We start from the raw sequence: 22,535 nt of genomic DNA on the forward strand, positions 1-22,535 counted from the left end.
TTTAAATTAGCTTACGAAAAATGGAATGTTACACTCCCACTATTATTTTTCACACTTCCCAAGTTTTGATTAGAAAGTCCATTCCAAAATATAATTTGTATTTTGAAATAAGCTGTGCACATTGAATTACAATATGGAATGATTTTCCATAATGCAGTGGTAAGTGCAGAAAACAATAGTGAAAGTGTATGGGGGACATCTCACTTCCATTTTGTTAAGTACACTCCAATTTGTTTTTTAAAATTTATTATCATATGTACCATTTATAATGATAACATTAATACAAAATTATTAATGCATGATGTAATCTTTACAATGATGTTTTGTTTTTAACATTAAAAAAACAATTTTCCAAAAACATTTCTTTTTTTAACATTTTTAAAGTACTTTTTGGAATACTATTTTGTATTTTGAAAAACATTTTTTGAAATTAAAAAAAAAAACTATTCTGGAAAGTATTTCTTAGAACAAGTTTAATTTTTCTGGACATTTTCAAAAATTGTTTCTGGAACATATAATTTTCTTAAAAAAATTAAAACTTTATTCTTGTCAGAAACAAATTTTCAAAATGTTGAGAAAAACATCTGAAAAAATTCAGGCAAGACACTAGATTCAGGAAAAATTGCACAATACAGCAATTGAATATAAAAAACATATTAATTAATATTTTAGAGAAGAATAATCAAATAAAAGTATCAAAAGAGTTTACAACAACTCTCATACTTACTCAAATAACTCATTTTCTATCTCTTTACATGTCTCCTTGTGTTTTCTAGTTAAAATATAAAAATGGCAACAGTATATTAAGGAAAAAGTTATTACAATATTGAAAAGAGAAAAGAAATTGTTAAAAAAAAGTTAAAAATCATAATGTTGGATATTTGGATTCTATTTATTTAAAGAAAGGTAGAATTCCCAGTTGACTCGCGTAGAGTTCGAGGATTCAGTGCTTCATCCAACAGCTAGAGATATATTTTGTAGTTGAAGTAACTTATTAAAATTAAGTGGAAGTTACTAAGATAAATCTTTATGCCAAATTATGACTAGGATTTATAGCTGTTATTGGCATGTATTTAACAGAGAGGGAAGAGGGAGAGAGTTACGTTGCTGAAATTGGGAATACTTTGTCTTCGTCAACCATAATATCTCATCTGTTATTCGAATACTTTGTCTTCGTCAACCATAGTAAAACCAAACACATTCTACAAAATATAATTGTGGGCTTTCTATTTTGTTCAATTTACAAATTTAATCATCCTTTATAAAATAGAAATTATTGATTGTTCATAGTAAATGTGGTGAGTTTGTTTGCAAGACCTATTGGACTTAAGGTTGGGTATTAACTGTTATTCACATGCATTAGAAATTTACCTAGTTTAAGTTTATAGCTATTTGATATTTGTGTTGTGTTGCTTTTGATATTTGTGAGATGATGATATCCTGATGCGTACCTAGTCTGATTAAAGTTTTCCAATTAGAACCCCTGATTTTGTCTTGTGTTGCTTTTGATATTTGTGGGAATTATAGCTATTTCAGGGAGGGAGGAACAAAAGTTCCAACAAAGCCGTATACCTATTTACAGTTTGATCAAAAGAGAGGTGAAATTGGGAAAGTTGTATCACTTCCAATAAACTATAAAAGGCTTTCAGAATAATATTAAGATGATGAGACCAAGAGATAATTGTAATTACTCTTTTTTTTCTTTCTAAAAGAGAGTCAAAATATAAATTTCAAGTTGGGTTTTGTAAAATCAATCCGACTTTATATTTGTCTCAATTGTTTACTTGATTAAAAAAAATGAGGGCCCTATAACACCATTTTTTTAATCTGAAGTTGCTTGTCCGATTCTTGAATATTTTCATTGAATTCTATTCATCACTGTTTGATATTAGAAATACCATCGTTAGTGTAGGACTTAAGACTTGAGTGACAGAAACAAGGGAACCATATGAAATGATGTATTTATTCAGAAGAAGCTTTGGATTACCAGAACTTATTCAAAACTGGGTGAAAAATAAAAATGAAACAAAAGGAGATTTGGAACATCCTAATCTCGTTTTCTATGTGCTTTTGACAGTAACTCACTGGTCACTTCCTCAGTATCAAGACAAGAGTACCATAGACTAAATAATGCATTAGTTCCCTTCTCTTGTTATGCTACAAAACCCTTATAGTCCTCTCCTTTGTTTCAATTTCTTTTATTTCTCGCTTGCCCTTTATTCCTCTCCCTTGTAAAACCTTATTGTTGGTGGTGATGATTGAAGAACCTTGTAACTTCCATAGGAATTGACATGTGTCTAAACCTAACAACTCTATTGCCCCTAGAGTGAGTGAGATTTTGACTCATGACACCCCCTACTGGAGCCGGTTGACTTTGATATATCACTTAACTTCAAAACTCTATGTAATTTACAGTTTTAGAAGTCAATGATGGGTTCCCCAACAGGTAGATTCCTCTCCACTGTCCATGGTAGGTCAAAGAGTTTAGCTGTGATGAACTTGAAGATCTTGTTCACATTGATGTTGTAGGTTGCACTTGAAAAGAACAAGGTGGCATTGAGGGCCTTTGCATATTTTCTTGCCTTTTCAATGTCACACATCGCAACACACATCATCATCATCATCAAATCCTATCTTGAAAACCTGAGAATTTCTTGCCTTTGCATAATCGATGTATTACAGCATAGCTGCTTATAGTTGGGTACACCATGTACATGAAGTAGTCCCTTAGGCACATGCTGACCCTGTCGATGGTGGTTCTTAGTTTGATGTTTGTGTGGACAATGTTGTATGTGTGAGACATGTTTTACAATATTTAGATGGAAGGAAGGAAAGTGGTTGGGTTATTTAAATAAATTTAATAACAAAAATAGAAAAAAAAGAGGTATATTAAATAATTAAAGAAGGTATGTTTAACATTTGTCAATTAAATTTCAGGTAAAGTTATCTGTGTTTGAATGTTTTGGTCTTGAATACAAGTTAGTTATAAAATTTGGTAAATTCTCCGACTCAACAAAAAGTTACTTCGTATGACTTGTGATCAAACTGAAGTTTTTGAGACAAAATTAATTTTACTTAATATCCATGTTCTATATGTTTTATATATATAAAACAAAATTCCGCTATAGTTAAAATCAATTCTCATTTCTTATCATTCCGGTTGTAAAACCAAACACATTCTAGAATTGTTAGTACCCTACCAATAAGAAAACCAAACACATTCTACAAAATATAATTTTGGGCTTTCTATTTGGTTGAATTCACAAATTTAATCCTCCTTTTAAAAATAAAAATTATTGATTGTTCTATTTTAAAAAATATGTAATTTTTTCATTTCTTGAGCTTACGTTTCACTTTTTTCATTATTGATTGTATTTTTTCATTATTGATTGTTCTATTGATTGCAACTTACGAACACCAGAAAGAGAAAGAACTTTGCTACATATACAATTAAGACTTAAGCACTGATGTGTAAAAAATATATAATTGATATCGATATTTTAATTTAAACATGTAATTTTGATCAAAATTTTCAATTTTACCTGCATTTTATTTATTTTATTCTATGTTGAATGTATTTTGTGAATAAAGTATTTTATCTTGTTAAAATATGAGTTGAATGTATGATTTAATAATTTTGTTCCCACGACCACCCTCGCCTCCAAGACATGGAGAAACACAAACTCTTTTACTCCAAGGCTTTTCTCAAACGAACTCAAACAACTTTGGATGGTTTGATCGACAAGATTCAAGAGATGGAGCCCGAGTTTCGTTGCTGTTATTCACACTCTCTTGAGTTTAGCATGGAACAACTGGTCAAGATAATCTTTGTGGATTGTGCTTTTATACTTGAGCTCTTTTGCAGATTCTGTAATCGAGGATGGAAAGAAGACGACACGTGTCTTTCAAAACCTTGGAGGAGGACGAGCATAAGATATGATTTGTTGTTACTTGAGAACCAGGTTCCTTTTTTTGTTCTTGAGAGACTCTTTAATTTGTCCTTCTCTTCACGGGGTGTTGACTTCCCTTCATTTCTTGAGCTTACGTTTCACTTTTTTCATTATTGATTGTTCTATTTTAAAAAATATGTAATTTTAATCAAAATTTTCAATTTTACCTGCATTTTATTTATTTTATTCTATGTTGAATGTATTTTGTGAATAAAGTATTTTATCTTATTAAAATATGAGTTGAATGTATGATTTAATATTTTTGTTCCCACGAGCCAAATTTTAATTAAGTGACCCAATTAAATTTTGGAAATCATTTTGTATATTTATTGAGTGAAACCCAATAAGTAAATGTGGTGATTTTGCTTGCAATTTAACAGAGAGGGCTGCTGAAATTGGGAATACTTTGTCTTCGTCAACGTCAACCGTAGTAGTGATGAGACATTTATTAGTAGATATTAAAACAAAGGCTGCAAACGTACGAACACAAGAAAGAGAAAGAACTTTGGCTATAAATATACAAATAAGGACTTGACATTCAATCTAAAAAAATAATCTAACCACTTTGGAGTTTGGTTATTTTGTTCACTAGCAAGAATGGCAAACAACGGTGATGTTTGGAGGGGGCAAAGGAACCCGTAACTACTGAGTGTAGCATCTACAAAGTGCCGTTTAGTATCTGAAGACACAACGAAAAAACCTACACCCCAGAGGTTGTTTCTATTGGCGCTTTTCACAACGGTCATCCTCGCCTCAAAGACATGGAGAAACACAAACTCTTTTACTCCAAGGCTTTTCTCGAACTCAAACAACTTTGAACAATTTTAGAATCCATTAATGGTATGGATTAACTATGATTTAAACTTAAGTTATAATTGATCCAATTTTTTGTATATTTTTACCTATTTTATTTGTGATTCTGTTATGATGTTTTATTCTCAATAATCATAAAAAGATGATAGAAAAGATCATGTATTTATTCATTGTTTCATATCAATGAAAGCTACCAGATACCATTTTCTTAACATGGTATCAGAACTCCAATTACCTTCCTTCTTTAGGAATTAGAGATTAGCTTTTGAATATGAAAATGAAGAATAGGTTTAATGAATCAAATTCTGCTCCACATATGCAGAATTTGTCTTCAATCCTTACACCTGAGTGTCTTGATGATACAAGTTATCCTGAATGGCACCAAAAAGGAAAAAAGGTGAAGTCTCCTAAGGACAACTCCACCGTTGCTACTGGATTTGTTAGAACATTTCAACCAATTTGGGATTTTTCTGTTACTATTAAGGGGATTGGATAATTGACAAAGGTGCAACAAACCATATGACTTGTAATAGAAATATGTTTACCTAGTTTTCCTCTAATAGTTCTATTTCAGTCATTATAAACGCTAACAGTGTTTGTTCCCCAGTTATGGGTAGTGGTATAGTATCCATTTCTCCCTTGTTATCCATTTCTAATGTGCTTTTTGTTCCTTCTCTCAATTGCAATCTTCTCTTTGTTAGTCAATTAACTCAGCTCCATAACTGTATTTTCTTGTTCTTTCCCACATATTGTACTCTACAGAATATACATACGAAGAAGAAGATTAGCAGTGATAAAAGAAGTGAAGGATTATGCTATCTTGAAGGTAATTCTCAATATATCAAAGGAAAAATATTGACTCACTCTATAAGTGATGAAATACAAACTAAGAATAAAAGAAATATTTGACAATGACATAAGCGATTAGAACATCCATCTTTTAGCTATCTTAAGAGATTATTTCCTTCATTGTTTAACCATTGTCATATCTCTTATTTTAAATGTGAAACTTGTGTAATGACAAAAAGTCATTGCGTTACTTTTCTATAAATAACAATAGAGCTAATGCTCCTTTCTCTATTATTCACTCTGATGTTTGGGGATCTACCCCTCTTCACACACATAATGGAATGCAATGGTTTGTGACATTTGTGGATGACGGGACAAAAATGACTTGGTTATATCTTCTTAAACACAAAAGTGATGTGCGTAAGGTTTTTCACAAAATGATAAGCATACAATTTAATACTCTAATAAAGATAGTCAGGTCTGATAATGGAGGAGAATACTACAAAAATGAGTTGACAAATTTTATGAAATCTGTTGGTATTCTTCATCAAACATCACGTCCTAATTCCCCTCAACAAAATGGAGTAGCTGAGAGAAAAAATACACATCTTTTGGAGGTTACTAGATCACTATTGATTGGCGGTAATATTCCTTTTTACTTATGGGGTGAAGCTTTAAGCTCTGCAGTTTATCTTATTAACAGAGTTCCCTCAAGTGTGTTAAACTTGAGGGACCTCTTGATGCCCTTTCTCATCATTTCACCCTTAATTTTGTCAATCATTTACCACCTCATATTTTTTGTTGTGTCATATATGTGCATTTGCATCCTCACCAACAAACAAAATTAGAACCTATCATCCATCTACAAAAAGATTTTTTGTATCAATGGATGTTACATTTCATGAGCATGAACTATTTTTTTCCTTGAAAACACTTCATTCTTCACCTCAAAGACAGGGGGGGGTGATTTGGAGGTACAAAATCATGATAGACTTGACAAAGATATCAAATTATGTGATGTTATGCCAACAACAACAGATGATGGAATTCAAGATAATGGAGATGAGAACATGGAGGATCAAATTCAGAATAATGTAAATGAGAATATGGTCGAAGATGATAGTACTGATATACATTGCAATGTCTTTTCTACCCCAAATTCTGACCCTATAGTGAGCCCTTACACTCTTCCACATTGTATTAATAGAGGAAAACCCCCAATTAAGTATGAACCCATTATTAATTGTAAAGTCAAATATCCCATAAACAACTATGTGTTATCTGAAAGGCTGTCCAAGTCATATGTCAATTTTGTATCTCAATTATCTACTGCCTTTACTTCTAGTAGTTTGTAGGAAGCTCTAACAGATTCTAGGTGGATCCAAGCAATGAAAACAAAAATGGAAGCTTTGGAGAAAAATGCTACTTGGGAACTTGTAACCTTACCAGATGGAAAAAGTACAGTTTGTTGTAGATAGGTGTTTACCGTCAAACATAAAGCTCATGGAAGTGTGGAGAGATATAAAGCAAGGCTAGTTGCAAAGGGTTACACTCAATCCTTTAGGGTTGATTACCAAGAAACCTTTGCATCAGTTGCAAAATTCAATACAATGAGGGTGTTATTATTACTAGCAGTAAATCAAGATGGGTCACTTCTTCAATTCAATGTAAAAAATGTTTTTTTACATGGAGATTTAATGGAAGAAGTTTATATGGATCCTCCTCCCGGTATACCAAAGTACTCAAATATTCCTTTGGTGTGTAAGCTTAAAAAGGCCCTATATGGATTGAAACAATCACCAAGAGCTTGGTTTGGAAGATTTACAAAGTCTATGAAGTTTTTCAGTTACACACAAAGCAATTCTGATCACACCTTGTTTCTCAAGCATAATCAAGGTAAAGTCACTGCATTGATAATATATGTTGATGATATGATTGTGACTAGAAATGATCCTCATGAAATTTTAAGCTTATAGAGACATTTAGCTTCTAAATTTGACATGAAACAGCTTGGAGATCTCAAATATTTTTTAGGGATCGAAGTTGCAAGGTCCAAGCATGATATCTTTCTTTCTCAAAGAAAGTATGTTTTAGACTTGTTAGTTGAAACATGAATGCTTGGGTGTAAACCAATTGATACTCCTATAGAACAAAACTACAAGAATTTTCATTGTGTTGATGCAACCAGTAAAGATAGAGGAAGATATCAAAGATTAGTGGAAAAGCTAATTTACTTGTCTCATACTAGACCAGACATAGCATATGCAGTCAATGTCGTGGGCCAATTTATGCATGACCCAAAAAAACCACATATGGATGTTGTTGAACGGATATGAAGGTACTTAAAATCTACACCAAGAAAAGGTTTGTTATTCTCAAATCATGGTCACCTCAAAGTTGAGGGTTATACGGATGTTGATTGGGCTGAATCAGCAGATGACAGAAGATCTACTGCTGGCTACTTCACTTTTGTGGGAGGAAATCTAGTAACTTGAAAAAGTAAAAAGCAACAACTAGTTGCTAGATCAAGTGCTGAAGCGGAGTTTAGAGGGATGACAGTTGGAATATGTTAACTGTTATGGATTAGAAGTCTCTTAAAGGATATTGGATATGAACAAAAGGATGCAATGAAGCTTTATTGTGATAATAAATCAGCCATAGAGATTGCTAACAATCCCGTCCAACATGATCGTACAAATCATGTGGAAATTGATAGACATTTCATCAAAGAGAAGATTGAAGATGATATTATCATCTTTCCTTTTGTAAAATCAGAACAACAACTTGTTGATATGCTGACCAAGGCAGTAGCATCCAAGACCCTTAGTAATTCTCTTGACAAGTTGGAAATGTGTGACATTTATGCACCAACTTGAGATGGGGGTGTTAGAATCCATTAATTGTAGAGATTACCTATGATTTGAATTTAAATTGTAATTGATTCAAATCCTTGTATATTTTCTCCTTTTTATTTGTGATTTTGTTCTGATATTTTATCCTCAATAATCATAAAAAGATGATAGAGAGGATCATGTATTTATTCACTGTTTCATATCAATGAAAGCTATCGGATATCATTTTTTTAACAGTTTGATTGGCAATATTCAAGAGATGGAGCCCGAGTTTTGTCACTTTTATTCACACATTCTTGAGTTCAGCAAGGAGCAACTGGTCAAAATAATCTTCGTGGATTGTGCTTTCATACTTAAGCTCTTTTGCAGATTCTGTAATGGAGAATGGAAAACAAAGGACTAAGGAAACAGTTTAAAATCTTCTTATATTTATGTTATTTAGTGGAAGAATATGTAGAAACAATTTATTTAATGAAAGAATATGTTTGATTTCACTCCCCTTTTGTTACGAGGAAGATCATACTTAAATTGCAATTTTGATGTTAAATATTGGAATCCTTACCTCATTGGCTATGGTCCATTGCAAATCAATAGGGAGCTGAATGAAATCATCAAACTTGGTTCCAATCAACACTGGAATTGCCGTCTTCAAAAATTTAGCACAAAACACTAACATTTCCAGTCCTCAGCATCCACATGCCTACAATTTAAGCTATTGGCGCCAAAAAAAATTATACGTACCTGATTCCATTTCCTGGCTTCTTTGTACCATCCCACGACACTGAAATCAAACACCCACAATCGAAACGAAAAGCACCCCCAAAAATTGGTGGAAAATTCATCTTATATTAGCAATTAGCTCTTGAAAAAGCTTTAATTAATTTTTAATTTAAAAGTAACACAACATAGAAGATACCTGTTTAATGTGCGTCGACTTGTTAGATCAAACATATTTACTTTTTATTAATTATTGGGATTACTTATTTCATGAATTAGGATCCTCTTAAGTCAAATTATCATGATGCTTATATCTTAGTATTTCATTAGTTATTATATAATATGAGTTTAAATTGTATACACGGTTAATATACATTAAAAAAACATTCTAAGAATATAAGAATTATGTTGACAATCTAACTCTTGTGAATTTATTTTTTGATATTAAAACAAAATCTTAAATAACAAAGATGAAGAGCATCTAATTATTTAACAGAGAGAGGGGGGGGGGGGGGGGGGGGGGGGGAAAGGAGAAATTGGGAATACTTTGTTTTCGTCAACGTCAACCATAAAGAACTTTCGCTACAATTAAGAACTTGACATTCAATCTAAACAAATAATGTAACCACTTGGGCCTTTGGCTATTTCGATCACTAGCTAGAATGGCAAACAACGGTGATGTTGTTAAGATCAATATTGAGGAGATGCTGGAGATGCTGGAGGGGGCAAAGGCACCCCTAATTACTGAGTGTTGCATTTACAAAGTGCCGTTTAGTATCCGAAGACACAACGAAAAAGCCTACACCCCAGAGGTTGTTTCTATTGGCCCTTTTCACCACGGCCATCCTCGCCTCCAAGACATGGAGAAACACAAACTCTTTTACTCCAAGGCTTTTCTCAAACGAACTCAAACAACTTTGGACACTTTGATCGGCAACATTCAAGAGATGGAGCCCGAGTTTCGTCGCTCTTATTCACACACTCTTGAGTTCAGCATGGAGCAACTGGTCAAAATAATCTTTATGGATTGTGCTTTTATACTAGAGCTCTTTTGCAGATACCACTATCGAGAATGGAAAGAGGACGACATGTGTCTTCCAAAACCTTGGTTGACGAGTAACATAGTGTATGATTTGTTGTTACTTGAGAACCAGGTTCCTTTTTTTGTTCTTGAGAGACTCTTTAATCTGTCCTTCTCTTCACGGGGTGGTCACTTCCCTTCATTTCTTGAGCTTACGTTTGACTTTTTTGAAGAGTTCAATAGGTCACGGTTAAACTTCAACAATATTAACAGAATAAGGCACTTCACAGATCTGATAAGAACTTTTCACTTGCAAGATCCTCTGCCGTCTAGGATTGATGGTAAAGTATTAAAACATCTTCCTAGTGTCACTGAGTTATCAGAAGCAGGATTGAGGTTTAAGGTTATTGAAAGTGAGTCTTGTTTACTAAAGTTAGACTTTTCGGGACGGGTTCTTGAAATCCCGCAGTTGGAAGTGGAAGATGGGACTGAAACTTTGTTTCGCAATATGGTGGCATTGGAGCAGTGTCACTATCCTTTCCAAACTTACATTACGGACTACGTTGATTTTTTAGACTTCCTTGTAAACACCAACAGAGATGTGGATATACTAGTTCAACAGAGAGTCTTTCTTAATAGGCTAGGGGACACTGATTCTGTGGCTACCATGATTAATGGCCTTATGAAAAATATTACGATATCAAATAATATCAGTTCTCAATACCTTGATGTCAGTGAGAAGTTGAATGCTTTTCATAAAAATCCTTGGCGTAAGTTGAAGTCAGCTCTGAGGCGAGATTATTGTAGAGGTCCTTGGCAAACTGCTGCTTCCATTGCTGCAATTATTCTTCTCATTCTCTCTTTTGTTCAAACAGTTTGTTCTATCTTGCAAGTAATACGTCAATAGAATATGTCTCCAGGCCCTCTCCCAAAGACCTGCAGGTAAGTTTAGTTATTGTTAAATGCTGAATTTTTTTCTTATTCTTTTCCATTTTTACTGCAATATTCCTTTTGTCTCAAAACGTTTCAATGGCTTCCTTATTTCAGGTGTTGAAACAGATTAATTTATTAGTCCTTCCCAAAATTACTATGGGTATGCATCAAGTTATTCAGTGTTGCCTCTTGAAGTCTGTGTCTATGGTGCAAAATATGATCTAAAGTAGCTTACCCAGCTTCAGATTTGTGAGATGATGATGTCCTGATACATACCTAGTTTAATTTTATAACTATTTGAAATTTGTGTTCTGTTGCTTTTGATATTTGTGAGATGATGATGTCCTGATATTTACCTAGTTTAAGTTTATAGCTATTTGATATTTGTGTTATGTTGCTTTTGTCTTGTGTTGCTTTTGATATTTGTGAGATGATGATGTCCTGATGCATACCTAGTCTGATTAAAGTTTTCCAATTACAACCCCTGCTTTTGTCTTGTGTTGCTTATGATATTTGTGGGAATTATACCAATTTCAGGGAGGAACAAAAGTTCCAACACAGCCGTATACCTATTTACAGTTTGATCAAAAGAAAGGTGAAATTGGGAAAGTTGTATCACTTTCTATAAACTATAAAAGGCTTTCAGAATAATATTAAGATGATGAGACCAAGAGATAATTTTAATTACTCTTTTTTTTTCTTTCTAAAAGAGAAAGTCAAAATATAAATTTCAGGTTGGGTTTTGTAAAATCAATCCGACTTTATATTTGTCTCAATTGTTTACTTGATTAAAAGAAAATGAGGGCCCTATAACACCATTTTTGTAATCTGAAGTTGCTTGCCCGATTCTTGAATATTTTCATTGAATTCTATTCATCACTGTTTGATATTAGAAATCCCATCATTAGTGTAGGACTTGAGACTTGAGTGACAGAAACAAGGGAATCATATGAAATGATCTATTTAGTCAGAAGAAGCTTTGGATTAGCAGAGCTTATTCAAAACTGGGTGAGAAATAAAAATGAAACAAAAGGAGATTTGGAACATCCTAATCTCATTTTCTATGTGCTTTTGACAGTAACTCACTGGTCACTTCCTCAGTATCAAGACAAGAGCACCATAGACTAAATTGTACTCAATAATGCATTAGTTCCCTTCTCTTGTTATGCTACAAAACCATTATAGTCCTCTCCTTTGTTTCAATTTCTTTTATTTCTCCCTTGCCCTTTATTCCTCTCCCTTGTAAAACCTTATTGTTGGTGGTGATGATTGAAGAACCTTGTAACTTCCATAGGAATTGACATGTGTCTAAACCTAACAACTCTATTGCCCCAAGAGCGAGGGAGATTTTGACTCATGACACCCCCTACTGGAGCCGGTTGACTTTGATATATCACTTAACTTCAAAACTCTATGCAATTTACAGTTTGAGAAGTCAATGATGGGTTCCCCAACAGTTAGATTCCTCTCCACTGTCCATGGTAGGTCAAAGAGTTTAGCAGTGATGAACTTGAAGATCTTGTTCACATTGATGTTGTAGGTTGCACTTGAAAAGAACAAGGTGGCATTGAGGGCCTTTGCATATTTTCTTTCCTGTTCAATGTCACACATTGCAACACACATCATCATCATCATCAAATCTTATCTTGAAAACCTGAGAATTTTTCTGTAGCTATTTTGGAAAGCCTACATAGCATTCCAACATGCCTTGCTTAACTTGCTTGTAAATAAATGGGTATAATATGGTTGGGCTTGTCTGCCTTAGGGCTCAATGAATCATCAAACATGCCTTGGTGGCCTTGCTTCCGGAGCAGAGGAGGATACGGTGGAGGACGCGGAGGAGGCACCGCTGGAGCAGGGAAACGCGGTGGTGGAACCGTCGCCGGAGGGTGGAGGAATGGCTGAGTTTCCAATCAAAGTGGAACATGTTTTATTTGTTTTTCTTATTCTTCTTCTTTAAAAAAAAAAAGTTGTTCTTTTTCGGAGGAAATAAGAAAAAAAGAAACAAAATGGAAGTTTTTTTTCTGTATGGAATATGGGATGGGGATGGGCTCAAGTGCAACAGCGAGTGAACCTCTCTCAGCCATGAAAATGAAAAGCAAGGTTGTGTGTTGCCTCATCTTTTAATGCGCAGGGGCGTTTTCGGGATTTCGCTCTCCATCTCCATCTGTATTTTTTTTTCTTGATTCTGTGAAGGGTTTTCACTTTTTCGGTTACATCTTCCAACGACTATTGTGCCAATTAGCAACACTACTTTAAGGTCACCTTGACCGTTAAAATATGGAACACTCCCCATTTTATTCCCACAATCTTAAATAGTTTTTATTAGTGGCTACAGTTTTTTGTTTTTGTAAGATATGATATATATATATATATATATATATAAGAATTTTGTTCTGTGAAAAAAAGGTAAGTTATTGGTTATTGATAAGAAAAATCAATAATTGATGTTTCAATAAATTTACTTTTTAGTAATTATTGAGATGAGATTACTTATTAATTAATGGTTTAATTATCCATTTAGTCTATGTAGTTTTCAAATTTATCCATTTTAGTCTCTATAGTTAATAAGTAAATTTTTTAGTACTTTACCATTTAATTTTCAATAGGACCGTTAAATTATTATTACTAGCCGTCCTTCCCGGGAGCTCCCTCTCTTTCGGGAGACCCTCATCGACAAGGACTGTGGCTCCTCTCCCTCCGCCACCATTAACGTAGTCATGACCCTCGACACCAACTACCTCCGCGACACCATGAATGCAAAGGAAGATGTCAATCTCATTGTTGACCTCGGAGGGTGCAGAGGAAGAAGAACAAGAGATAGGCCGTTGGGAAACATTGTTATGATGATGTTGTGGCCGCGAAGGATGCTTCACCGCCACGGGACAACCACGAACGACGGCTTTGTAGACATAGTTGTGGCTCCCTTTGCCGAGGAGCTTGCGGTTGGAGAAGCCATTGATGGCAGCATCGAGGTCACTGTACAAAAACTCTTGGATCTTGATGTTGTTGCATTTCTCTTTGGAAGATGACACATAATTGGAGGTTAAGATAGCGGATTCGACTCTACAAGAAAGGTAGAGGAACCCCATCATCAATTGAAGTTTGTGGCTTTTTAACGAATGAATCAAGGGGTGCTGGAGATGAACATAGAACAAGGTGAATGGAACAAAACAAAACAAAAAGAAGGCAAGCAAAAGATTTTGTTTGGGCCACAGATCAAATGTGCTTTTGAGTATTACAAATCAGTATCACAAAAAATAATTTTTAATGTTTTGTTATGGGATTGCAAAACTGTGCATTTGTTTCATCCATGGTGCCGCGGAAATAGTTGGTGTCAAGGGTCATAGTTACGTTAATGGTTGCGGAGGGATAGGAGCCATAGTCCTTGTCGGTGGGGACTGCCAGAAGAAAGGGAGCTCCGGGGAAGGACGACTAACAATAATAATTTAAAGGTATTAGACAATTTTAATGGTAAGGACCTATTGAGAATTAAATGGTAAACTACAGGAAATCATTTATTAACTATAAGAATTAAAATGGATAAGTTTGGAAATTATAGGGACTAAATGGGTAATTAAACCTTAATTAATTATTGAAATTACTTGTTTTGTTTATGTATTAGGATCCTCTTATTTATGTATATATAATTATTGAGATTATTTATTATTTATTCCATCCCAAAATAATAATCATGATTGTTTTACACAATTTAATAATAATAAATAAATGAAAGAGAATAATAAATTTATAAAATTAATCTTATATTACCATTAGTTTATTTAAGATTTAAAAATTCATCATTAATATATAAGAATTATAAGTGAAAAAAATAATAATTAATGTTACATTAAAAATCTAACATGACAATTATATTACAACAAAAAAGTTTTACTTGCACGAAAATTATAAAAAGATAGAGGGATTAATTAATTTTTGAGATTACTTATTTTGTTTATGTATTAGGATCCTCTTATTTATGTATATATAATATTAATATTTACTTTTTATTAATTATTGAGATTACTTATTTCATGAATTAGGATCCTCTTAAGTAAAATTATCATGATGCTTATATCTTAGTATTTCATTAGTTATTATGTAATGAGTTTAAATTGTATATACGGTTAATATACATAAAAAACATTTTTAATAAAATTTATAACAATAGATAGAGAGGATGCGATGATAACTTCTCTTTGATTTCCAACCAATATTTATATGACTTTTAAGAAATTATTATTTAAGTCAATAAACATATTATATAAATTAGATATATGATTAAATAACAATTCGTGCGCATTACATCGTATGCAACATTGAGCATGGTGATCTTGAAACCTTTGCTGATATTTATGATTATAATGAAACTCAACATATAAGAGGACCACCAAAAAAGCTTGGAAAATGAAAGAGCATATATGCAATGATGTGAATAGCGGTTAGCGTGTTTGTTTCCCTTCACAAGCTTTTTCTAAAGAAAGGTACAAACCAAAGCATGATTTTTTTTCTTCTTTTTTTTCTTTTTCAAATACTATTGTGGTGACATTCTTGGTGTCACAGTTTCCTTGCTAAGAAGGAAAGAATTTTACCTTTACTAGTGTAGACTAATTTGTGCCAACACTATTATCACTAAGGTTGCCAAAAGGATCAATCTAAACAAATAATGTAACCACTTTGGAGTTTGGTTATTTTGATCACTAGCTAGAATGGCATACAAGGGTGATGTTGTTAGGATCAATATTGAGGAGATGCTGGAGGGGGCAAAGGCACCCGTAACTACTGAGTGTTGCATTTACAAAGTGCCGTTAAGTATCCGAAGACACAACGAAGAAGCCTACACCCCAGAGGTTGTTTCTATTGGCCCTTTTCACCACGGCCATCCTCACCTCCAAGACATGGAGAAACACAAACTCTTTTACTCCAAGGCATTTCTCAAACGAACTCAAACAACTTTGTACAGTTTTATCGGACAGATTGAAGAGATGGAGCCCGAGTTTCGTCGCTGTTATTCACACACTCTTGAGTTCAGCAAGGAGCAACTGGTCAAAATAATCTTTGTGGATTGTGCTTTCATACTTGAGCTCTTTTACAGATTCGATAGTGGAGAACGGAAAGAGGACATGTATCTTTCAAAACCTTGGAGGGGGAAGAGCATAATATTTTGATTTGTTGTTACTTGAGAACCAGGTTCCTTTTTTTGTTCTAGAGAGACTCTTTAATCTGTCCTTCTCTTCACGGGGTGGTCCCTCATTTCTTAAGCTTACGTTTAGCTTTTTTAAAGAGTTCAATAGATCAGGCTTAAACTTTAACAATATTAACAGAATAAGGCACTTCACTGATCTGATAAGAACTTTTCACTTGCAAGATCCTCTGCCGTCTAGGATTGATGGTAAAATAATAAAACATCTTCCTAGTGCCACTGAGTTATCAGAAGCAGGATTGAGGTTTAAGGTTCTTGAAAGTGAGTCTTGTTTACTAAAGTTAGACTTTTCGGGACGGGTTCTTGAAATTCCGCAGTTGGTAGTGGAAGATCCGACTGAAACTTTGTTTCGCAATATGGTGGCATTGGAGCAGTGTCACTATCCTTTCCAATCTTACATTACGGACTACGTTTGTTTTTTAGACTTCCTTGTCAACACCAACAGAGATGTGGATATACTAGTTCAAGAGAGAGTCTTTATTAATTGGCTAGGGGACACTGATTCAGTGGCTACCATGATTAATGGCCTTATGAAAGATATTGCGACATCAAATGATACCAGTTCTCAATACCTTGATGTCTGTGAAAAGTTGAATGCTTTTCATAAAAATCCTTGGCGTAAGTTGAAGTCGACTCTGAGGCGAGATTATTGTAGAGGTCCTTGGCAAACTGCTGCTTCCACTGCTGCGATTATTCTTCTCATTCTCTCTTTTGTTCAAACAGTTTTATCTATCTTGCAAGTAATACATCAATAGAATATGTCACCAGGCTCTCTCCCAATGACCTGCAGGTAAATTTAGTTATTGTTAAATGCTGAATTTTTTTTCTTATTCTTTTCCATTTTTACTGCAATATTCATTTTGTCTCAAAACGTTTCAATGGCTTCCTTATTTCAGGTGTTGAAACAGATTAATTTATTAGTCCCTCCCAAAATTACTATAGGTATGCATCAAGTTATTCAGTGTTGCCTCTTGAAGTCTGTGTCTATGGTGCAAAATATGATCTAAAGTAGCTTACCCTGCTTCAGATTTGTGAGATGATGATGTCCTGATACATACCTAGTTTAATTTTATAGCTATTTGAAATTTGTGTTCTGTTGCTTTTGATATTTGTGAGATTGATGTCCTGATATTTACCTAGTTTAAGTTTATAGCTATTTGATATTTGTGTTGTGTTGCTTTTGTCTTGTGTTGCTTTTGATATTTGTGAGATGATGATGTCCTGATGCATACCTAGTCTTATTAAAGTTTTCCAATTAGAACCCCTGATTTTGTCTTGTGTTGCTTTTGATATTTGTGGGAATTATAGCTATTTCAGGGAGGGAGGAACAAAAGTTCCAACACAACCGTATACCTATTTACAGTTTGATCAAAAGAGAGGTGAAATTGGGAAAGTTGTATCACTTTCTATAAACTATAAAAGGCTTTCAGAACAATATTAAGATGATGAGACCAAGAGATAATTTTAATTAGTCTTTTTTTTTCTTTCTAAAAGAGAAAGTCAAAATATAAATTTCAAGTTGGGTTTTGTAAAATCAATCCGACTTTATATTTGTCTCAATTGTTTACTTGGTTAAAAAAAATGAGGGCCCTATAACACCATTGTTGTAATCTGAAGTTGCTTGGCCGATTCTTGAATATTTTCATTGAATTCTATTCATCACTGTTTGATATTAGAAATACCATCATTAGTGTAGGACTTGAGACTTGAGTGACAGAAACAAGGGAACCATATGAAATGATCTATTTATTCAGAAGAAGCTTTGGATTACCAGAACTTATTCAAAACTGGATGAGAAATAAAAATGAAACAAAAGGAGATTTGGAACATCCTAATCTCATTTTCTATGTGCCTTTGACAGTAACTCACAGGTCACGTTCCTCAGTATCAAGACAAGAGCACCATTGACTAAATTGTACTCAATAATGCATTAGTTCCCTTCTCTTGTTATGCTACAAAACCATTATAGTCCTCTCCTTTGTTTCAATTTCTTTTATTTCTCCCTTGCCCTTTATTCCTCTCCCTTGTAAAACCTTATTGTTGGTGGTGACGATTGAAGAACCTTGTAACTTCCATAGGAATTGACATGTGTCTAAACCTAACAACTCTATTGTCCCAAGAGTGAGTGAGATTTTGACTCATGACACCCCCTACTGGAGCCGGTTGACTTTGATATATCACTTAACTTCAAAACTCTGTAATTTACAGTTTTAGAAGTCAATGATGGGTTCCCCAACAGTTAGATTCCTCTCCACTGTCCATGGTAGGTCAAAGAGTTTAGCAGTGACGAACTTGAAGATCTTGTTCACATTGATGTTGTAGGTTGCACTTGAAAAGAACAAGGTGGCATTGAGGGCCTTTGCATATTTTCTTGCCTGTTCAATGTCACACATCGTAACACACATCATCAAATCTTATCTTGAAAACCTGAGAATTTTTCTTTAGCTATTTTGGAAAGCCTACATAGCATTCCAACATGCCTTGCTTAACTTGCTTGTAAATAAATGGGTATGGGAATATGGTTGGGCTTGTCTGCCTTAGGGCTCAATGAATCATCAAACATGCAATGTATTATAATTTAAGATGGGGTCCATATTTACCAAAAATAAAACAAAGAAAAAGATATATATCATAATCATATATGTGTATATATAAAGGGGTCCATGATAACTTGATTATGCTTTATGCAGATGACTCTACTTGGTTTTGTATAATTAACATTATCTTTAACTAGCCTACCCTACCCTACCCTACTGAGAAATTAATAGTGACTGCAAATTAAAGTGTTAGGAAAAGAAGGGGTTTCTTTATATGCTGTCTGCAGTGATCCCATCAATCCCTTTCATTTGAATCGACGTTGCAACCGAAAACAACCATTTTATAAATAGTGGCTTAATCATAAGAATGAAAAAATTAAAATAAAAAGGAGTAGAGGCTTTGTTTTGTAGCATCAACTAGAAAGTTTCTTGGTCCTTATTGAATTTTCTCAGTAAAGAATGTACAAACAAATTGACGAGTCTTGCTAGTATCATCATTATGTAGGCTACTAAGGCATTCATGCCTCGGACTATATCCTCTTTAACAGCTCTAAGACTGAGGTGGTTATGTTGAAACAAGACGTGGTCGTTGATTAGTTGTAATCAAATTTACTTTTTCGTAATATATTATCTAAAACAAGATTGGGAATAAAACTATTTGAAAAACGTCACTAAATAGAATCGGACTAAATTTCAGTTTTCAGTTACTTTAAGAAATGAATTTAGTTTATATGAAAGCTTTCTAAACTCTTTTCTAGTTATAAATAAGCATGTTTCATAAATTTATTGATTTTTATTATAACTATTTTGAATTCGAATGTGATTTTTTTATTAATTAACCATGTAAAAAGTTATACATGATTTTTAAGAACGTAATTGATTTAGTAAATCAATTTTAAAAAAAAATCAATTTTAACAATATATGCGTTATAACACTTTGAATGAAATTGATTTGGTAAAAATGATTTTGATTATAATTTTGAAGTAAATGATTTTATGTTTGAGTATTTTTATTCTAAAAATAAATTAATAAAAAAATTTAATATAAAAAAATTGATTCAACACAAAAAACTTTTTAAGGTTGTTTAATTCAAAATTAATTCTTAAATGTGGAATCATACTTACAAACATTTAGCGAACCGACTGAGGAAAGAGTGTAAAATCTTTTTATGTTCACATAGGAATAATTTATTTACTCGGAGAATATATGTTTGATTTCACTCTCTTGAACCAGAGATAATCACGAATCACCAGCACGATTTTTTTGTTATGAGAAAGATGATACTTATACTACAATTTTGATGTTAAATATTGGAATTCTTACCTCATTGGCTATGGTCCATTGCAAATCAATAGGGAGCTGAATGAAATCATCAAACTTGGTTCCAATCAACACTGGGATTGCCGTCTACAAAAATTGAGCACAAAACACTATAACATTCTCATTCCTCTGCATCCACATGCCTACAATTTAAGCTATTGGTTCCAAAAATAAATATATGTACCTGATTCCATTTCCTGGCTTCTTTGTACCATCCCACGACACTGAAATCAAACACCCACAATCGAAACGAACAGCACCCCCAAAAAAGGGTGGAAAATTCATCTTATATTAGCAATTAGCTCTTGAAAAAGCTTTAATTATTTTTTAATTTAAAAGTAACACAACATAGAAGATACCTGTTTAATGTGCATCGACTTGTTAGATCAAACATAATCAAAATTGCCACGGAGTCCATACAAGCCATTGGGAGTTGGTCTTCTGATTTTCCATCACCTGCATAGATAACAATCAAATATACAATAATTAACCATTACCAATCTTTCTTTTTGGCCACATCCATAACCATAAGTGATCCCAAATTCACAAGAAACAATCTGGGATCTTCTCTCTCTATATATACCTTGTACTTCCCAGATACAATACGATATACGTGCCCCTTCAACAACCAAAGTTTTGTCCATCTGATTTAACCCTTCCCTCTGGTTCCCTTGCTGCTGATCTTTTTCATCCCCAACATATTTCTCCTGAAAACAAAATTACAAAAAAAAAACTAAAATTAAATTTAAAAAAGAGCATATTTTTTACTCAACCCATTTCAGATTAAACCCCATAGAACCAAAATATATAAAAAAAAAAAAATCCATGTTGGTTAATCTAAAAAGCTGGTTTTTCCAATTTAGCAATCACCCAACAAGCTGATCCTCAAGGAAACAAAATTCCAAAAAAAAAAAAAAACACTAACAATTAAATCAAAACAAAAAAAAACAAATTTTTTACTCAACCCATTCCAGATTAAACCCAATAGAATCAAAATATAAGAAAATATCCATGTTGGTTAAACTATAAATATTAATAAAAAAAGTGATGAACCAACCAGAAAGCTGGTTTTTCCAATTTGGCAATCTCCCAACAAGCTGATCTTCAAGGAAACCAAATCAGAGTCCAAGTCATGTGTATGAAACACCGCCGACGAAGTAAGGTCCATCTCTTCACGACCAAGCTCGCCGTCGGATCCCATCGGCGGCGGCGGAGAGGGCAATGCCGGCGGCAGCATGCTGTACGTGGCATTGGTGGGCTTGCTTCCGGAGCAGAGGAGGATACGGTGGAGGACGCGGAGGAGGCACCGCTGGAGCAGGGAAACGCGGTGGTGGAACCGTCGCCGGAGGGTGGAGGAACGGCTGAGTTTCGGATCAAAGTGGGACATGTTTTATTTGTTTTTCTTCTTCTTCTTCTTTAAAAAAAAAGTTGTTCTTTTTCGGAGGAAATAAGAAAAAAGAAACAAAATGGAAGATTTTTTTCTGTATGGAATATGGGATGGGGATGGGCTCAAGTGCAACAACGAGTGAACCTCTCAGCCATGAAAATGAAAAGCAAGGTTGTGTCTTGTCTCATTTTTTAATGTGCAGGGGCGTTTTCGGGATTTCACTCTCCCTCTCCCTCTGTATTTTTTTTCTCTTGATTCTGTGAAGGGTTTTCACTTTTTCAGTTACATCTTCCAACGACTTTTGTGCCAATCAGCAACACTACTTTAACGCCACGGTTGACCGTTAAAATATGGAACACTGCCCTCTTCATTCCGCACAATTTTAAATCGTTTTTATTAGTGGCTACAGTTTTTTTCTTTTTTGTAAGATATATATATATATATATATATATATATATATATATGGATTTTGTTCTTCTGTGAAAAAAAGGTAAATTATTGGTTATTGATAAGAAAAATCAATAATTGATGTTTCAATATATTTAGTTTTTAGTAATTATTGAGATGAGATTACTTATTAATTAATTATTGAGATTATTTATTATTTATTCCATCCGAAAATAATAATGATGATTGTTTTAAATAGTTTAATAATAATAAATAAATGAAAGAGAATAATAAATTTATAAAATTAATTTTATATTATTATTAGTTTACTTTAGATTTGAAAATTCTTCATTAATATATAAGAATTATAAGTAAAATAATAATAATTAATGTTACATTGAAAATCTAAATCTAACATGACAATTATATTAGAACAAAAAAGTTTTTCTTGCACAATAATTATAAAAATATTGAATGATTAATTAATTTTTGAGATTATTTGTTTTATTTATGTATTAGGAGCCTCTTATTTATGTATATGTAATATTAATATTTACTTTTTATTAATTATTGAGATTACTTATTTCATGAATTTGGATTCTCTTAAGTCAAATTATCATGATGC

General features: G+C 33.3%; 3 protein-coding genes, 1 long non-coding RNA gene and 1 pseudogene across 4 annotated transcripts; 3 read left to right on the top strand and 2 right to left on the bottom strand.

Moving 5' to 3' along the window:
• Window positions 1-2,417: 2,417 nt before the first annotated feature.
• On the bottom strand, window positions 2,418-9,355 carry LOC113001903 (septum-promoting GTP-binding protein 1-like). Its single transcript, XM_041016749.1, has 4 exons — window positions 9,321-9,355; window positions 9,146-9,185; window positions 8,967-9,050; window positions 2,418-2,582 (listed from the first exon to the last, which is right to left on the bottom strand). Exons 1-4 carry the CDS (start codon window positions 9,353-9,355, stop codon window positions 2,418-2,420), a joined length of 324 nt encoding a protein of 107 aa, XP_040872683.1.
• LOC121175089 (uncharacterized) lies at window positions 4,513-8,795 on the top strand. Its single transcript, XR_005892112.1, has 3 exons — window positions 4,513-4,790; window positions 5,526-5,589; window positions 8,642-8,795. It is a non-coding gene; the product is annotated as an uncharacterized lncRNA (long non-coding RNA).
• A 287-nt stretch (window positions 9,356-9,642) lies between the features above and the next one.
• On the top strand, window positions 9,643-11,553 carry LOC102668692 (putative UPF0481 protein At3g02645). Its single transcript, XM_006582281.4, has 2 exons — window positions 9,643-11,084; window positions 11,190-11,553. Exon 1 carries the CDS (start codon window positions 9,784-9,786, stop codon window positions 11,047-11,049), a length of 1,266 nt encoding a protein of 421 aa, XP_006582344.1. The 5' UTR covers window positions 9,643-9,783; the 3' UTR covers window positions 11,050-11,084; window positions 11,190-11,553.
• Window positions 11,554-15,494: 3,941 nt separating this feature from the next.
• On the top strand, window positions 15,495-17,581 carry LOC100789905 (UPF0481 protein At3g47200-like; annotated as a pseudogene).
• Window positions 17,582-18,488: 907 nt separating this feature from the next.
• Window positions 18,489-21,870, bottom strand: LOC100792211 (septum-promoting GTP-binding protein 1). The gene is made up of 6 exons (XM_003527443.5): window positions 21,194-21,870; window positions 20,720-20,843; window positions 20,496-20,592; window positions 20,321-20,360; window positions 20,140-20,223; window positions 18,489-18,653 (listed from the first exon to the last, which is right to left on the bottom strand). The coding sequence occupies exons 1-6, from the start codon at window positions 21,521-21,523 to the stop codon at window positions 18,489-18,491; spliced, it is 840 nt and encodes a 279-aa protein (XP_003527491.1). The 5' UTR covers window positions 21,524-21,870.
• Between the last annotated feature and the right edge of the window lie 665 nt (window positions 21,871-22,535).

This window comes from Glycine max, chromosome 6 (genome assembly GCF_000004515.6).
Source record: "Glycine max cultivar Williams 82 chromosome 6, Glycine_max_v4.0, whole genome shotgun sequence".
NCBI classification, from domain to species: domain Eukaryota; kingdom Viridiplantae; phylum Streptophyta; class Magnoliopsida; order Fabales; family Fabaceae; genus Glycine; species Glycine max.

Coding starts and splice junctions, on each gene's coding strand:
- LOC100792211 (XM_003527443.5), bottom strand. CDS start 21,523: ATGTCCCACTTTGATCCGAAACTCAGCCGTTCCTCCACCCTCCGGCGA. Junction 20,593..20,719: donor TTGTATCTGGGAAGTACAAG/GTATATATAGAG, acceptor TTATCTATGCAG/GTGATGGAAAATCAGAAGAC. Junction 20,224..20,320: donor AAGCCAGGAAATGGAATCAG/GTACATATATTT, acceptor CAATTTTTGTAG/ACGGCAATCCCAGTGTTGAT.
- LOC102668692 (XM_006582281.4), top strand. CDS start 9,784: ATGGCAAACAACGGTGATGTTGTTAAGATCAATATTGAGGAGATGCTG.
- LOC113001903 (XM_041016749.1), bottom strand. CDS start 9,355: ATGTTTGATCTAACAAGTCGACGCACATTAAACAG. Junction 9,186..9,320: donor AGTCGACGCACATTAAACAG/GTATCTTCTATG, acceptor GTTTGATTTCAG/TGTCGTGGGATGGTACAAAG. Junction 2,583..8,966: donor AATGGACCATAGCCAATGAG/GTAAGGATTCCA, acceptor GACATTGAAAAG/GCAAGAAAATATGCAAAGGC.